This window comes from Pyricularia oryzae, chromosome 5 (genome assembly GCF_000002495.2).
Source record: "Pyricularia oryzae 70-15 chromosome 5, whole genome shotgun sequence".
Classification (NCBI taxonomy): Eukaryota; Fungi; Ascomycota; class Sordariomycetes; order Magnaporthales; family Pyriculariaceae; genus Pyricularia; species Pyricularia oryzae.
The window spans coordinates 1367397-1384155 of NC_017852.1; the positions used below are offsets into that span (position 1 = coordinate 1367397).

Sequence of the window (16759 nt, forward strand, 5' to 3'; positions counted from 1 at the left end):
GTCACCAAGAAAAATCGCCACTCAAAAATTCTCGTCCTTCGGGCCCGACGAATCGCTTAGACACCTTCGCGGGCCCCCCGGCCGGAGAAAGGCCCCGGCGCCCAAGTGTAACCCTTTTCTCTCGCCGGTCCGGGATCCGTCGGACCTTTTTCTGTGTTGGTTGGAGCAACGCAGCCAATCAAAGCCAGGTAACAAAAATTGAGCCACATCGGTAACCCCCCAGTCCCCGAGTCCGGTAACCCCGGCTGCCGATCTGGGTGGCTGATGCGACCATTCCCCTTCGCCCTACTACTCGGGGGCTGTTCGTTGTGGGCCCCCTTAGACAATATGTTCTTCGCCACACCGCCCTCCAAATTTGACTGCTCGGCATATCTACGCAAGCTACGGTAGGGGTAGGGAAGGAATCACAATACGCATATATCATACATTTTTGTCTCTTGCTGCACATACAAATGGCACCATCCACAATGTGGCTGCAAACAATCTAATCTCGCCCCTTTTTGTTCACCCATGGTTGTGGCTCGTGTGAGCTTTTCATCGCCCCAGAATAGGCAATAATCAGACGGCGAGGCCACAAGTGATCGACGTTACTTATTTCCCAGTAAAGCTGTATCGAGTATTCGCCCCCTTTGTTCAGCTAGGGCCTCCCGCTGTCTATGCCCTCTCACCGTTTCCCTCTCTCGCCATCAAACAGAGAAATGCGGGAGAGTGCAAAAGCAGCCACCTTTGATCCAATCACCCCCTTTCTTGTCCCGTGGCTGCAGATATGACTTCCATATAAGGCAATCAAGACCTTCCAGCTGCCCAAATCATTGGCTCTCTCGAGGAGGGGTGTGCTTGATGCCGTTCCCAAGGCCTCTCGCGCTTCGGTTCCACATCCCTTCCCCTTCACCTTGTCAGTAGAGGCAGCCCACCTTGTGGCGAACGAAACAGAGAACCGCGTGGGTTTGTGCATCGGGGATCTGCGTCCACCATCCTCCCTGTAGGGCTTCGACCCGCTGTCTCTCTCGTTGAGCCATTCAGCAAGCCTCCCTGTGGCTTTCCACGCCAGCAACGCGTCGTCTCTCGCCACAACGCTTATATCGTTCACACCAGACCACCCTTCTAGACCTTTAGGGTAACCGTAACCCCTCAGTGTGGCGAGGAAACATGCATGTCTTCCTCATCCCATCTCTGCTCATCCATTGGTTCCAGCCACCCTGAGACTGAGCCCGTGGCATCCTCTCCATTGCAATAACCTTTCCTCCGCATCCTTCGCGTCAAAACAAGCGCCAGCGCCAGATGGGGGTGTAGAGGTAGATTCGTATCCCGCACGTATTGCTCCCGCTCGCGGTCCCCAGACCGGACGTCGTCAATGATTGCGCGTTCCCTTGGTTGCACTGCGTCCCGTCTTGCCCACCTCCCTCGATGGATGCAGCGTGCTTGCTGTGGCCCATTGGGCCGGGACAGTCAAGAGTGGGCCTTTTGATTAGGGGTTAGATACCTGTGTTTGTAGCTGATTTAGGCTTTTTGTTTGTCTCTCTGCGACCACATCCCCATTGTCACATCCGGCCCCTGGATCGGGGCGCATGCAGTAGGGGTCCTGTGGCTGGTGCGATAGAAAGAGTTGATGTACCAAACCACTCAGGCAAAAAGCAAAAGATAATAGTAACAACGTGCCCCCGGCGAGCTGTAAAATGGTCGGCACACACCTCATGCGGCCCGGACAGGGGAGCTCTACGGTACCGCAGGGCTACCCGGGTGGTACAAGGAAGACAGGTACTTATCCACTAAGTAACTCCGGGCAATCCACTTCTTTACCTATTGTATGCCCCCTGGGCACTCAAGCAAGTCAATGCCACTGAAAACTCACCGACATTGCAGTCCCGCCGTTTCGCTGTGATCTAGGGCATTCATCGGTTGACTCGAGCAAACTAAAAAAAGAACCCGGAAGCTGTCGCACACTGCTGTCTCCAAACCCCTTCTTGAATAAAACTGGAGATATAATAGCTCTGATCAGCAGTCTTGCAGTCTAGAACTTCAGTTCTGGGCCAGTTTTGATTTCAAGTAAACAGAGGAGTGTCTCGGTGGGCCAAAGAAGGAAGAGGGGGAGAGAGACCCTACAAGTGATCGGCGCCGTTCGCACCACATCGGGAAGCCCAGCTGGGAACCTGAAGATCCAATGAGACTGGTCCGGCACGGCGGGAGATGCGGGTGCGCGGTGACATAGGCGATCCTTTTTTGTTTCCCTGTGGTCTTGCGCACTCCCCTCCCCTCACGCCATGCACACACCCATCAAGCCTCTCTCTCCCCCATCCCTTCCCAGAACCTTGTCGCAACGGGGAAACCAACGGGATGGCTGTGCATTCCGTCTATATTGTGGCGAGTGAAGCCCGGACGTTCCTCAGAATGCTGATTAAGAGATCCATAAACACAGCCAATCCCACCGTCAGGGCCCAAGTACCGGTACCTCCCTTTGTCTCTCAATCTCACTCCTGTCTGTCTGCTGGCTAGTCTCGGATCCGCTGCGGGAAATCTCACACCCCTGTGGAACCGCAGCCCTTTTGTTAAAAAGTGCAGCGGAAGTGATGCAAGAGCATGTGCATCGTGCACGCGGTGGTCCAAACTTTGGTTATGGTTTAATGTGTTTTGGTGTCAACGTAAGCCGTACCGATGTGGAAAACGTGACGTTTGTTTCTTGGCAACAACTGATGGATTTGAACCCCTAGGTGGACATGGAAAAACGGAATTTCTCTGGCACTTTACGCTGGAGATTACATTGAGCAATGTTCCGGTTCTTGTTCCGGCGCGAAAGAGAGAGAAAAAGATAAGTATTGTCGTACAGCTTTGCTGTCATATGCAGCCACAAAACTAATCCCAAGCCTCAATTTGTAGCACCAACTTCTCACTTGAGCAGCCACATGTTGATATGGGTATTTAAAAGGCAGACAGGAAAAAAAATATCCAGGGGTTGACAATGCTGCAGCAGCGACGAATCAACTGACAAGATTCTCAAACAACAAGAGATCACTTGCACCTCCATCAACAGTCTCTTTTTCTTGGCGGATTTTCGCCTGCTATCACCCGATGCAGATATGCACGCGTCCGAATTTGAATGAATACAATAGTGCCGAGCAAAAGAGCCTGGCCACACTAATGACTGGCTTTTCAAGCTCCTCCTCATCCATCCGGCTATCCGGTCGGGCTGCCGGGCTCTTTGGGAACCGTGAAGCCGACTTTGCCGCCCTCTTCTTTCGCCTAAACCCGCACCCCTCTAAACCGATGGAAGCCAGAGAAATTGGCAACAACTAGTTTGCCTTTTCTGCAGCAATAATGCAAGGGGGGATTTGGCCGCGTTTCCGCATCGGGAGCGAACCACACCATACGCATTCAGCGCTGGAGCATAGTTTGGGGATGCAGCCTTCGGTTATGAAATTTCCAGCAGCAGCAGCAGCAGCAGTACTGGGACTCACCGGTGCGATTTTCCCGTTTTCGAGTGATCCAATGATCAGTGATCGAAGCCTCAATATTTTTCAGTAACAGGACTTGTTGGCCCCTCAGTATGTCTGTCACCACTTGGTAAGGGTCAGGATAAATGAATAAGCGGCAACGGTTGCGCCTTGGGGAGTGTATGCGATGTGAATGGTACAGCTTTGTCCATCCATCCATCACAGAGCCACAAGCCCTAGGGGAAACTTGCATAACATGAACGATGCTGGTGCTGGCGCCACAGTAACCTGCTGCTGAAGTGTGCGACCATGCCTCTGCATAGAGCATAACAGCAAGCAGCCATGTTTGGAGGGCGTGGGCGGCCGTTGTATACCACGCCGTTGACCGCCATTAACAAAGGTAGGCTTTTTTCGGGGCTCGCCGAGGAGAAAAAAACGAGCGCTGATGAGGAGCAGTGGCCGAAGGACGATTGATTGATTTGATTTGATTTGATCGGGAGGGAAGGTCGGCGTGGTCTGGACTGCGATGCAGGGGGAAAAAGGCCGCGCAATGGCATTCGCCACATGATGTTCGATGCGTGAGGCTGGGCTTGACTTGCAGCCGTGTCCAGTTTGGTGTGGTTTTAACAGGAGAAGGACTTTTCAAGGACCACTTCTGGATGGGGGAAACATGCAAATGAGAGCAATTGAACTGAACTTGATGTAACGAGCCCCACCCGAGCTGCAAAAAAAAAAAAAAAAAAAAAAAAGCTTCAATTGCATTGCTTGCTTTGCTGCGCCCGCAGCACCTGCCATCTTCAGAAACAACGCGCAACTGTCATCCTAACCTTATTAGTGACTGGTGGGAAGGAGCTTCGGCCACCATTCCCTGTAATTTCCGACCTTTACCTACCTGCGGTAAGGGCCTAGTTACGGTAGGTTACCGGTGAAAGTCACGATGTACTTACTGGTACACCTAACCACACCAAGGCACCAATGGGCGGGCATATGTCGCATGTCCATCAACCTCACTGTGACGCTGGCCCTTTTTTTGCGCCGAGATCCCGGGGCATTGTCGCAGCTAGATGGTAAAATAGACAAGTCTAATAACAACAGCCGATGACGAACCAGATAATTCCATTTTTCGGGCATGCAGTCTTTTTGGTCCCCTTCCCCCCATCCCCCTCCCCACGTCCGGAAGACGGCTCAAATCACGAAAAAATAAAGAGAGAGAGAGAGAAAAAAAAAAGAAAACTGCCTTGGGTTCCGGTTCTCATTTTCCATACGGTACATAGAGAGAGTTTCTGGCTTTTGCCAAGGCCCCCCCCCCCCCCCCCCCCCCAAACACTTTGTTGTCAAACCCAGTACACGACGCAACTGTCTTTCCTTGGGCTTGACAGCCCTTGGCCAAGCACTATTGGTAGTACACTAGTCCAGGTACATACATACACCTTACCTACCCAGACTTCTGACTTACCTGGGGGTTTCCTGTCAAGGGCTGTCATCCAAAAGTCCGGCCAAAATGCTCCGGGTGCAGCCGCTGACTGGCTTCGAACCCCTGCGGCTATGGATGATGTGATGCGGCTTGACGTAGGAGCACACACCTTTGTATGTTGTTGTGTGCGTATAGAATGGCATTCATCATTTATTTGCTACTAATCCCAGTATAATGTACTCTTTCTGTCTATAAGTATTGTATGTGTTGGCACTGATGGTTGGGGAAAGGAAAAAAGGGTGTTGCGGAATTCGGTGTGCCGCGTATCATAATTGGTAGAAAATCAATGACAACCCCCGCCAAGCCAAACATATACCACTCTAGACCGAATGCGTTATTATAAGCCCCCAGCCAAGAGCTCATTGAATGGCTCACACACAATAAACGATGTATAGCATTGTACACGTATGTAGCGGTCATGAAATGCGGCCACCCCCAAAAACATTGGTACCCAACTTCCTTTTTGCATACATTGCTCGATGTCGCATATCAGATAATATAACATATGTCAGGGAGACGTCGTAGAGAGAAAGACCCAAGATGACGACGTGGCGTACCCTAGACTCGTGATAGATGTGATGTGTCGAAGTTTCTAAGCGGCTCGGTAGAGAGGCGCGAACGAGCCACCCCCGGTTCCCGCTCCACGTTTTCTTCCAAGCCCCCATGCGAACGTGCTCTCTGAGTGTTGCGAAATTACCTGACATACCTTGCACTTTCAATGAGTTTCCCTACGCCTATTTCAAAAAGAGATTACTGAACGACAAGGCAGCGAGAAAAAAAAAAACTCTTCCAAAAGCCCCATCCCGATGGCTGGACGTCTGTCACACACCCATCATCCTTAATTTATCCAATCTTTTTTTGTTGTTTTGTGTTTAGTTTGCCTAACCCACTTCCCCCCGTTTCTGTTAATCCTTTTCCAATTCCGTTTCCGCCTCGTCGGGATTACCCTTTTCGCAACCTTTGATAACTTACGATAAAAAATATGGAGCGACGAAACAATTACCGAAATTCTAGTGGAGGGAGGGGTTTCTGTAATTTGATGCTTCAGTGAACGAACGTCTTTCCCTTTCCTGCCCCAGTTCAATGAGATGAGTGCCTGAGCCCAGAGGGCGTGAGATTTTGTTTTCCAATGACCTCCCTCGAAACAAAACCTTTCAGTGGAGCGTTGCGCCATTCGCACGTTTGATGACGGGCCTGATCGCAACGGAATTGTGGAAACGAGGTATGCGAGTGTGAACAAATTGGAAGAATATATATAAAAATATGTAGATAGTTGAATGTCGCTTTATTTCGACGTAACTCGACCTCCAAAAATCCAAAACGAAATGCTCAAGTGTATCATGAAAAAGAAACAATACAGTTGACAAAGTAACACAAATGTACTAGAGGATTATGAAGCTGCATCCGCAAAGTCGAAATGCAACAGCCATGATGCTACTTTGTGGCATGTGTGATATATCGAACAATAAATCCTCAAGTGACTCTTCACCAAAATATGAATGTCTAACCCAGCTACGGACCTTCACGATCCGCCATGTTTTCCCTAAACAATTCGACATGAATGCCAAAGTGAATGGCTTGTGTAGCCAGAAGTCAAAAGGTACCCGTTCTAAGATAAATAAAAAAATAAATAACAAAGGGGGAAAAAAAAGAAAAACAGAACACACTCGTGGACATTAGGCCAAGTCGTGCGATACCGCTGAAAGTAAAATTAACAAGCAAAATAGCTGCCCGTCCAGGGACATGGTATCTCGAGAACAGAATTGGAACGCCAAATCGCAAAGACGCCACCCTCCATGTCGTGTTTTGATCGTGTGCTCATCAGCTGAATCAGGCCATGACACGAACTCGTGCCATGAAAAAAAGGTCCAAGTCTAAAGGTTTCGTGTACGGAAAGGTAATTGATCTGTTCATGTACTTTGCGAGGTCGAATAGGAGAATCATAGGAGAAGCGGCTCAAAATGTAAGCCGGAACTCATAGCTACTCTTGGTCGCCGTGCGTGTTGAGACGGCGTCGTTGTCGCTCTGGTCGTCCACCGACATCTCCCATTCTCTCTTCACCGATGTTGCGTTGGTGAGATCGGTTATTTCCAGGATCATGTCTTGGCCTTCGGGAAGTTCGGCAATGACGTCGTCGTCCATTTCCACCTCTAGTCCTCTGTCGAGGGCATGCACTACCCGCGTAACGCTCGTCTGGTCGATGCCCCATTTCGCGGCCACGCGAGATACGAACTCCTTGAGGTTGCGTTGCATGAGGTAAATAGCACGATGAAATTCCTTAGCATCGGGGTTACCGGGGTGTCGGCGTAGGATATAGAAGCATGCCACAGGTTTTGTGCTACGCTCTGGTGGAGGCTTGTACGATGCATCAACACCAAGCGCTTCAATCCAGCCAGTCAGGCTGCCGGTATCGTCCGTCTTATTGACCTTGACAGGCTGGTCCGAACCTTGACGTGCAGCTGGAGCTGTCTCGTCAAAATCCTGCCACTGTGCGTTGGCAGCTGATGCTTGTGAGTGTAGCGAAAGCGAGCTTGGGGACGGTGACACGAGAGAGGAACCAGCTACGGAGCTGCGCCCACTTCCCCTAGCTTGCCAGGCTGACCCTTCTCGCGACTCTGCCTTGGCCAGTTCCAAAGAATCCCCTGGCAATGCCACCGGGTGAAGATCCGGGTCATCCAAATCCTCGCCACGAAGGTAAAGAATGCTGACAGGTCGGGTGCTGGTGAACATGTCCTGGAGTGTTTGAAGTTTGAAGTGGAGGTCCTCCTCGAGCGGCGGCCTTTGGGCACCCGCAGAGCTTGTTGACGACATTGACCAGGTGCGCTTGTGTTTTTGCACTTTGCCAGGGCGCTGAGCATCTTGGCCCCTGTTGTGTGCACCCGAGGATCTCTTGCGCTTGTTGAAATCCTTCATACCGCTCTCAGCTTGTGTAATTTGCTGCTTGAGCTTATCAATCGTTTTCTTGACGTGCTGCACATCATTTGCCAGCTTTCGCTCGGCTCCATGGTCGCGGAATAGCTTGACTTTGCAGTAGCAGATCTCAGTTGCTGCGGGATCAGGGCTGGTCTGGGAGTTATCCAAAGGTAGCGCACTTGTCTTGGCGCAAAGCCTTACTGGAATACCCTTGACTCCCTTTGAGTGACTGAAGTCAGTTGAGAGGAAGTTGAAACGAACTGCAATTGTGCATTCCGCAGCCCCATGGATACCAGGAGTCCAGATGACCGAGAACCCATCGAACGATGACGTTTCGAGCTCGATTCTGGTCCTCTTGTCGTCGCCTTCAGCAGGCTGCCCAGCCTCGACATACTCCACAGCCTGGAGCTTGCCCCCTCTTTGGTGGGCCTCGTTGGTACCCCTGCCCTCCTTCCATAAGCTCCAGCATACGCCGGGTTTTTGCCTCTGCTGCTCATCTTCGAATGAAACGCGTACAAAAGTTCGGAAGCGTGTGCCCGGCTGTATTGGTATTGTGGGTGTGGTGTCGACGATCGAAAGGGAATAGGCTTGGCCTTTGTTGAGATAAGTCACAGGAATCTCATCTGCATGCTTAATCATGGCCGTGGGTGCATTCAGGGTTGAGTGGAAACGAAACTTTTCGGCGGAGGCAGGAAGCCCAACGTTCAAAGGCATAAATGTTCTTGGTTGAAATCCTACCATTCCACCCTGAGCGGAGAAAGTAGAGTCGATGGCAACCATCCTGTCATCGGCGGCGTCCGACTCCATGGGAGAGCCGTCCTGGTCCATTGTTTCATAACCGGTATCTTGATGGACAAATGTGGATGGCGCAAACGATTGTTGTGGCTGTGGTGGCTGGATAAACGGATGATGGAACTGAGCCTGCGGGTGAAACTGATGCTGCTGCGGGTGTGGCGGATGAATCCCATGGTGGTAGCCACCCATATCTATCATGGCAGTAGTAGAGTGCATATGAGCCGCTTCAGTTGTGGGCATCGACAACGGAGTACCAATACCCATGCCGAGACCAAGTGATGGCGTATGCAAGTCGCCAGCTTGAGGGTGGTAGAGTGTGTTGGTTCCCCCCGGGGTTGGGGTGTAGTAACCCGGGGGCGCATTTGCGAAATTGGCAAAGGAGAATGAATTCGGGTCCATCAGCGAGGGGGTAAATTTGAAGAGCTCGTTCCCCGACGCTCTAGGCGTGGGATCTTGGTCCCGGAAGGCCTCATGGCTTATAGGTTGAGATCTGCAGTTATTTGGTGTTAGTTGTCCGAAGCAAGATCCTATTCGCCAAGGGCAAACCTCGATAAAGGAAAAAAAGGCTTTTGTGGAACAGGCGCGTGCGGTCCGAAAGTTTTACATCACGGCAGCCGGCGCGATCTCTGCAACATGACCGAGCCGAAGGCGCGCAAACTGGTACCCCGCGCTCTGGGGGCAGCTGAAGTCCCAAAGTGCACTAAATCGGGGCGATGGCTGCCGAATCCATAATTTGTGCTCCCGGGTGACCTTCAAGAGTAAAGTCGTACCCACTCCACGCGCCCAGGCGCACGTGGGTAGTGCAGAACAAGAGGATTAGAGGTGACGGAGAGGGAAGACACAGAAACCCAAACTTGCCTGTCTTGAGGAGCAACAAGAGCGCCTGGGTGGGCTGGGGCGGCGATGTTGGCCACGGCAACAGCCGACGATGCGCTCGGTTCACCAGTACTCGAAAGATGCGGAAACTGTTCCCTGAAGGTAGCCAGGAGCTCGTCCCCCGGCTTCGCCGCGCTCGTTCTGTTGAGAGCGCAGGATGAGTTAGAAATGAACAGATAGATAACGCTGAGGATCGGATAACTCCAGATGATCGATCGAAATAATTTAAGGTATTTTTTGCGCATGCGATCGCAAAGGGCCTGGCCACATCACCGGCGCAACCCGAGGAAAGCCACAAGCTCAAAAGTCGACCGAGCATCAGGGTCCGAGGGTTGACTGCACATACCGTTGGCGAAACATGAGGACGGATATTCAACTTGCGCTGTCCGAGGACAGCTGTCGCGTAAGAACAATCAGCGTTGGAAGAGAAGCGCCCTCTCTTTCCTTGAGAGAGTTCCCCTGAGTCCCTCTTCTCCCTCACGTAAAAAAGGGAAGAAGAAAAAATGGCGCGTTAAGTTGTATTGTCTTCCCAGGTGAACAGAGAAAGCTGGGAGCTTGCAAAATAGCGTGATTCGAGCCGTTGGTGTAAATTTGTGGCGCAGGCAGCAGTGTTGCTGCGGGGAAAACCTCCAGTCGTGCTGCAGAGTAAATTAGAAGGTAAGCTGGTAAAAGTAGTGGAGCGATGTAGGCCGCGCAGTTGCAGTTATTGTTGTTTGTTGGTGGATATGGGTGCAGGTGACGACGGCGGATTCGGTTATTTTCGATTCGAGACAGCGAGCGGTCGGGCGATGAATAGCGGTTTAGGTAGCGAATGTGGCCCGGCGAGAGATATTACTTATTGGGCGTGGTAGGTCATGTGGCAACGAGAGACAGGCCCCAAGATTATAAGCAGCAACTCACGACCGAAGCCTGTGGCGTCTTTCCCAGTTGGCTTTGCTGGCTTGCTTTGCTTTTCTGACTGACTTCTGAATCCAGAATCGGTGGGTGTGATAAAAAAAATATGGCAAGAAGATAAGAGCCGAGAGCGAGCAGGATCAAATAAACACACAGCAGAGTCACAACGAGGGAATAGAGGACGCGAGGGCGTGCGATTTGTACATAATAAGACCTTAGATAAAACGGAACGAGCTGTGGATACATTTACATATATGGTGGAGAGGGCTTTAAGAGAGGAACGACAAGGTATGCATTTGGGAGAGCTATGAGATCGCAACCGACCCAGAGTAGGAGTGAGAGCAACGGGGTGGCCAAGGGGTGTAAGCCTATATTTTTCATCAACATGGGTAGGGGGGAGGTGCACCTAGTGAGGGGGCGTGATGAGGAGACAGTGGCCGGGTTGTGCTTTGTACCGATACATCAAACCATTTTCGGCCTGTGGGTAAGACGCGGTGGGCTCGCACTGAGTGAGTGTTTTGCTGTGGCAGAGCCAAAGAGGAGCGGCGCCCCGCACGCAAGGGAGATTTGATGCCAATGACGCTTTTGCTTGGCAAAAGATCCCCTCAGGCCTCCTCGTCGCCCCGAACTGCCACCGCCACGACGGTGTGCCACTTTTGACCAAAAAGAGGAACCGACTGATTGATTGATTACCTTACGTTACGGTACCTTGGGAACAATTGCTCTTGTTGCTCGGACAGCGCCGCGGTTGACCTACGGTGCTCAAGGTGAGGAATACTGTACATACAGTACCTACAATATCACTTGTAAGTCGTTTGATTTGCCCTTGTGCAAAACCAAAAAAGCACCAAGTCAACCTGTGTGGGGGTTGGCGATATTTTTCTCTCCGCCAGGGGCCTCCCCAGTCTTGCGACAAGGAGCAGGCCTCTGCATGCATGGTGGGTAAGTATCCTCCATTCCGTCATTGGGTGTCAAGGAGTTGCCGCCATTGCTGCCGGCTGGTTGGTCGACGGATACCCAATATGGTGTAAGGGGAAGAGCGAGACGGGAGGGGAGCGAGCTGAAGTGATTGGGAGAGCGATGCTGAAGCGAGGTGCGCGCAAACTAGGATCCGGTCAGGTGAGGAGGTACTTGGCCTCCATGTATCTCTGGGGCCGGCCCCGTCCCGCCTGTCAGAAAGGACAGTCAGCCACAGAGTTGCTCGCAGAAACAATCAGTCCTTTGCCGCCCACTCACACAAATCTGCACCGCGTGCGTGGACCGACAGGCAGGCAAGCAGCCCGCCTTCTTGTCTCGCGGCCTGCATCATTCCCGATCGGCGTATTTGCGACAAGGCTGCATTTAAATGGTACGCTATACGGAAGTTGTGGCTTTTTTTTTTTTTCTCTACAATGTGATGTCGCGTGCAAAGGACGGGTTGTATTACTATATACAGTACTGTACCAGTATAAGTTATTATTCGATTATGTTTTATTGGTGGGTGGTTGCAATGAGCGAGGGTTGATTGTTGAGTTCAATCCCGCATCTCATCATCCTCCATGTCTATCCTGACAATGCTTAGACAATGCTGATTGATTAGTGGTCCGGCCATAAAAATGCCGCGTTGTCTGTGGCTTGGTGGGGGACCTGTGCTGTACGGTACCATACCGAGTAACGAATTTGACTGATGGGCAGCGACAGAGAGATCTCGATGACGATGTAATGAGGTCTCCACTATTGACTTCCCAACCGCACCTTCCTTGCCAGACACGACAAGTACCTACCCCCTCATGTCCGCTATACCTATTTCGCCTTGTAGCACCAACCTTTGGGGGGTTGCAGAAGAACAACAACAAAAACCGGCTAGCGCTCACCTTGGTGATCTATGTGTACCACCATCTTTTCAAAACCTTTTCTGAACCACTGGTAAGGCTACGGAGTAGATTCGAGTTTTTCAAGGCTGATATAACCTTCTTTCATTTTACCGCTGCCCTGCAGAATAAAGTATGCGCTTACCAGATTGGCCGAGAAAAAAAACCACCTTCCCAGCCTGGCCCAAGTTGTGATTGAAAAATTCGCCGAACTAGACTGATATGAGTAGGGGGTGAGGCTTGGTAATGCTATAGGGCGCTTCATTTGACTTGATATCACTGGTGTCCAAGTCCCTACCTCGAAGTACCTTGCGTTGTACCTATGCCCTATAGCACAGACCCCAGGCTGCATAAAACCAAAAGAAGCCGCCCGTTGTGACATTATAATGACATGGGCCTTGTGTCTTTCTTTTTCGTCCTTTTCTGCAGTGGCATTGTTTCTTCTTAGTTAGTGCAGTAGCCAATTTTCGCTTCCACTCCCCCCATAGATGGACACCCAAACTTTCCGTGCCGACGCGGCCATCTTCTCGCCCGGTCCTCGATCCGAATGTGGACAAAAGCCACCAGAGGATCTGGAGACGAACTTTGTGGGTATTGCATATTACAACGTAGCAATTCCGTATGCAGGCTAACTGCCTTGGCTTTGCTTCCAGGTCGGTGACCAGCTCGAGTTTGCGAGGCTGGACTCTTCAACTTATGCTATTACGATTGTAGGAACACGTGTACTGTATGTTTTTGAATTGTGTGCCTTTTCACCGAAATACGCATTTATTTTCCGAGCCTCCGTCAGGGTGGAAGCCATTACAGATGCCCTCCATTCCTAATTCAGTTACCATCCCTCCAAAAAAGACAGTTTTATTCCATTCGGGTAAAACATGCAAAGGTGCTTTTAACCGACCCTGAGGATTTCCTTTTCTAGAACTATTTCCTCACACTAGCAAATACGCTGATGGCAAGCCGGATAACCCTAGTGGTCCAGATTAATACCAAGTAAATACCTATTTTATACTACCTTGCCTATGGGCGAAGTGCTTTAGTAAACAACTATAATTTTGTAATATGTGGGCTCTTGTAGAAGCCCATTGCCACACGCAAATTCTGCGCATTGAATACTACAGTAGCTACAGTAGGGCCGAAAATTAGTTGCGTCGCTGTTGCCACTGTAAACGTGGTAGAGCATGTTTACTCCACGCCTTATTGATCATGGAGCGCAAAGAAGGCTAGACCGTTCTTGGCAACCGCCTGCGTGGTGGGAAGGCCACATGGGGAGCGCATCGCGACCTCGCAAGCTCAAAAAGGGATGCCGACACGCAAACCTATGACCTGATCGACACCAACATTGCTGTTCATGGTTTAAGTGACTTTCAAAACACGCAGGGCCCTGGACCCTTATATCGATACAAGTAGTAGGTGGTGTGCCTCTCTCCCGCAAACCCTTCCTTCCATCCCATATAGGAGCGAGTATGTATATTTACTGACGGATGAAAAATAAATTAAACTGATTGATTGATCTAATAATCGACATCAAGAAACATGTGGCTGAGTTAGTCGATGCGGGACCTGACCGATATTTGCTTGCCGTATTTGAGTTTGATGACTCGACAGCAGCTCAATAACGACGTCAGAGTCTTTTTTTGTCTCTCCTTGTTCCCACTGGAAAGATTTACCAGACCCCCCCGCCTCCACATCGGAACTAAAGCGACAACGGCGCGTATCAACGCTCGCAAGGCCCTTGTCTAGGTAGGGACTTGGCACCCATGTGAGGGTATTGTAGGATGGGTAGCCGATACGGCAAGTAAAAAAAAAAAAAAAAAAAAAAAAAAGAGCAATAGAATAATAAGACAATAAAAGCACGACAAAGTTTTACCGGACGACTTTGGTAAAGAGAAAAGAGAAAAAAAATTATCCAGATTTCTGTCAGGGTACCCTAGCTACGTTGCTGTGCCTGAATAAAAGGAAGGCTAGCACACACAGTTGGAAGCACGGTCGGGGGGGGGGGGGGTGAGGTTCTGAATCAGTTTAAGGAAAAGAAAATTACCTTTAGTTTATAGGAGCCCCCATTTTCTGACGTCACCTGCATCCACCGCCAACAGCCGTGATCGCTGTCAATTTTGCCTTGTTTGTGTCAAGCCCGCACTGCCGGGGCGCGCTTTGTCATTTGCCCAAAGAAAACTCAATTCTGAGGTCCTTCTATGGATGCTCAGACGACGGGTTAAAAGCCGATCGCAGTTTGTCGCGCGGGTTGCGCCCTGACCAGGAAGAAAGGGGCTGGGAATATGTGGTAGAAGGGGGGGGAAAAAAATCAGCAAAGCGATACCACTGGTTGCTCCGCCTCAGGTCGAGCGTGTCTGGATCAACGCCGCCCAAGGTGCCCTGCCCAATATCGGATTCTAGAACGTCTAGCATGGGCTTCTAAACCTGTACTATATAGCAGCTAAATAGAAGAGATAAACACATCTCCAGGATTTATATTGGCCTAATATCTAGTCGACCAGAAAGAGAAAAAGTAGCTCTTTCGGCCGATTCCTATAAACAATGATCCTCGGATGGGTGGAGGGTTGTTGGTGGTATACTTTCTTCAGCATGTTTCTAGTGGTTTAATTTTATTTTTCTTCCCTCTTTTGCCTTCCGCCCAGAAATGCTACAAAAGCGCCCAACCTAGCAAGTACCTCGGCGTGTTGGGGGAGACCTTGATCCTCTGTTGCAAAGGGGATGGTGTGCGGTGTAATGTCCGCGGCAACCATAGTGACTGACTGTTTACGAGTTGCGCTCGCCCCCTTTCTGTTTTGTTTGCTTGCTTTTTCTCCTCCCTGCCCGTCACGAGTGTTTTCCCGTTCATAGTCGACCGCAAATTGATACTGAGCGGTTCTTCCAATGAGATTCATGTTGAGAATCGAGGTGAGGGGCCCTGCTTGGGGAAAAGGACGGCCCATCTCATCGACAAAGAGGCATCTCGGCCCACGAGTCAGTATCCAGGTAGCATTTTGATGCGTGACAGGCCATCGAGGCAAAGCAGAAGCGGAGCGGCTCTGTTGGAGCATAAACCGCGCCGCTTTGTGGTTGGCCCGGAGGAGATGGAATGATTAAAAACAGTAGCTTATTGGTTGTCGCTCCTTTTTTTCGTGGGTTCGTTCGTCAAGTCAGTCAGCGGAGCATTTGTGGAGACAGCTCAAATTTTAGAAGTTGTTTGTAGTTCGGACGTAATACTGACGTCATCGCACTGACATGGATACTTTCAACGTGGTGGTCCTTTCGTACCATTACTTATCAGTCCCTTTGTGCAGTTGAGCCGACTCCACCTACTCCAAAAAGTCAGGAGCGGTAACTATGGACGGGATGCGATCCATGGGATGAAATTACTTCGCGGTAGAGATCGCAAGATAGACCGATTCGCCGGGCGGGGATTTCCCTCTCCCAGATACGACACGTTCGGACTGGCCGTCTCCTGGTTCACTGAGGATCAAACGCGAGAACCCCAGTCTGTGCAGGGCGGCAAGCCGCGGTTCAGTGGTTCTGTTCCAAGGCAGTTCGCTCCAGCGGCGGGAACGAAACAAACGCGCAAAACTTCCAGATGCAGCATAATCCTGCGTCAAGACCTTGGTGTGAGTTCTCCCCCTACTATGTACAGCGAAGGGTATAGCTGTTCAAACGTGGCAGGTCGCGGCGCCGGATGGGAGAGAGGATGGGGGGCGTAATCTGAAACCTTCGGGAACCCATCATCTGATCTGCAAAGAGCCGAGCGGACGACTCGTGGTTAGTGAAAGTAACCGCAAATATGCAGCATTCAACGATCTCAAGAGATGAGAGGTGAAATGTGAGTGGGGAGGAAGACTGTCATGTTGGCTTTCCATTCTCGACACACGCCCCTTGACTCTCCTCCTCACTCTCTCCCAGAAGTCAGGCAAACTATGTCTGACGCCAAACGGATCCCCCGAGGGGCCTTGAGACGTTGGTCATTACTACTGTCTGTCGCATAGTCCTCTTTTGGTGACCGAGACAAAGATTTACCCGCCTACATGCATGCGCATTATACCAGGCAAACCCAGATCCCAGCCAGCTCGATGATATATATACTGTGGCACATCATAGAGTTTGTTCTTTTAGTTGGGGTATGTTTGATGGGACGGTACTTGCCGTTGTGGTTCCGGACGCCGTCAAATGGCCTAACATGGTCACCAATGATAAATAGTTTTGGCTGCTGGCAGGTGACCCGACTTTACCGTATAATCTCGGACCTTTTTCACCTGAGCGGTAAATACCAAAAGACCCCTTTTCCCGCCTCATCTTTTCGAATTACATAACTACCGACCTGTGGACCCCTTTGATGTCACTGTGCGTCTGGCGGGGAACCTTGAATGTTGGCTTCATGAGCTTCAAGTCGCGTCCCGGGCACCTGGTCTGATTCACGGGGGGTCTTTTCCTACAGTATCTACTGCCAAAGGGGACTTTGAATATACTTGGATTTTTCCTTGGTAAGCCTTCCACTTGCTGCTAAAGTTCCGAGTACACGAAGGCTATCGACGAAAACT

At 50.7% G+C, this 16759-nt stretch overlaps 5 protein-coding genes across 5 annotated transcripts; 3 read left to right on the plus strand and 2 right to left on the minus strand.

Moving 5' to 3' along the window:
• Positions 1-32: 32 nt before the first annotated feature.
• Positions 33-1858, minus strand: MGG_17357 (uncharacterized protein; the record flags this gene model as incomplete). The annotated part of the gene is made up of 5 exons (XM_003718071.1): positions 33-381; positions 669-1110; positions 1400-1461; positions 1692-1732; positions 1853-1858. 5 exons carry the CDS (start codon positions 1856-1858, stop codon positions 57-59), a joined length of 876 nt encoding a protein of 291 aa, XP_003718119.1. The 3' UTR covers positions 33-56.
• A 4295-nt stretch (positions 1859-6153) lies between these two features.
• On the minus strand, positions 6154-10686 carry MGG_00856 (uncharacterized protein). Its single transcript, XM_003718072.1, has 3 exons — positions 9833-10686; positions 9469-9627; positions 6154-9100 (listed from the first exon to the last, which is right to left on the minus strand). Exons 1-3 carry the CDS (start codon positions 9844-9846, stop codon positions 6859-6861), a joined length of 2415 nt encoding a protein of 804 aa, XP_003718120.1. The 5' UTR covers positions 9847-10686; the 3' UTR covers positions 6154-6858.
• On the plus strand, positions 10353-10951 carry MGG_17358 (uncharacterized protein; the record flags this gene model as incomplete). Its single annotated transcript, XM_003718073.1, has 1 exon — positions 10353-10951. The coding sequence occupies exon 1, from the start codon at positions 10688-10690 to the stop codon at positions 10949-10951; it is 264 nt and encodes an 87-aa protein (XP_003718121.1). The 5' UTR covers positions 10353-10687.
• Positions 10952-12718: 1767 nt separating this feature from the next.
• MGG_17359 (uncharacterized protein) lies at positions 12719-13237 on the plus strand (the record flags this gene model as incomplete). The annotated part of the gene is made up of 2 exons (XM_003718074.1): positions 12719-12817; positions 12884-13237. 2 exons carry the CDS (start codon positions 12719-12721, stop codon positions 13052-13054), a joined length of 270 nt encoding a protein of 89 aa, XP_003718122.1. The 3' UTR covers positions 13055-13237.
• A 2343-nt stretch (positions 13238-15580) lies between these two features.
• On the plus strand, positions 15581-16041 carry MGG_17360 (uncharacterized protein; the record flags this gene model as incomplete). Its single annotated transcript, XM_003718075.1, has 2 exons — positions 15581-15832; positions 15964-16041. 2 exons carry the CDS (start codon positions 15581-15583, stop codon positions 16039-16041), a joined length of 330 nt encoding a protein of 109 aa, XP_003718123.1.
• Between the last annotated feature and the right edge of the window lie 718 nt (positions 16042-16759).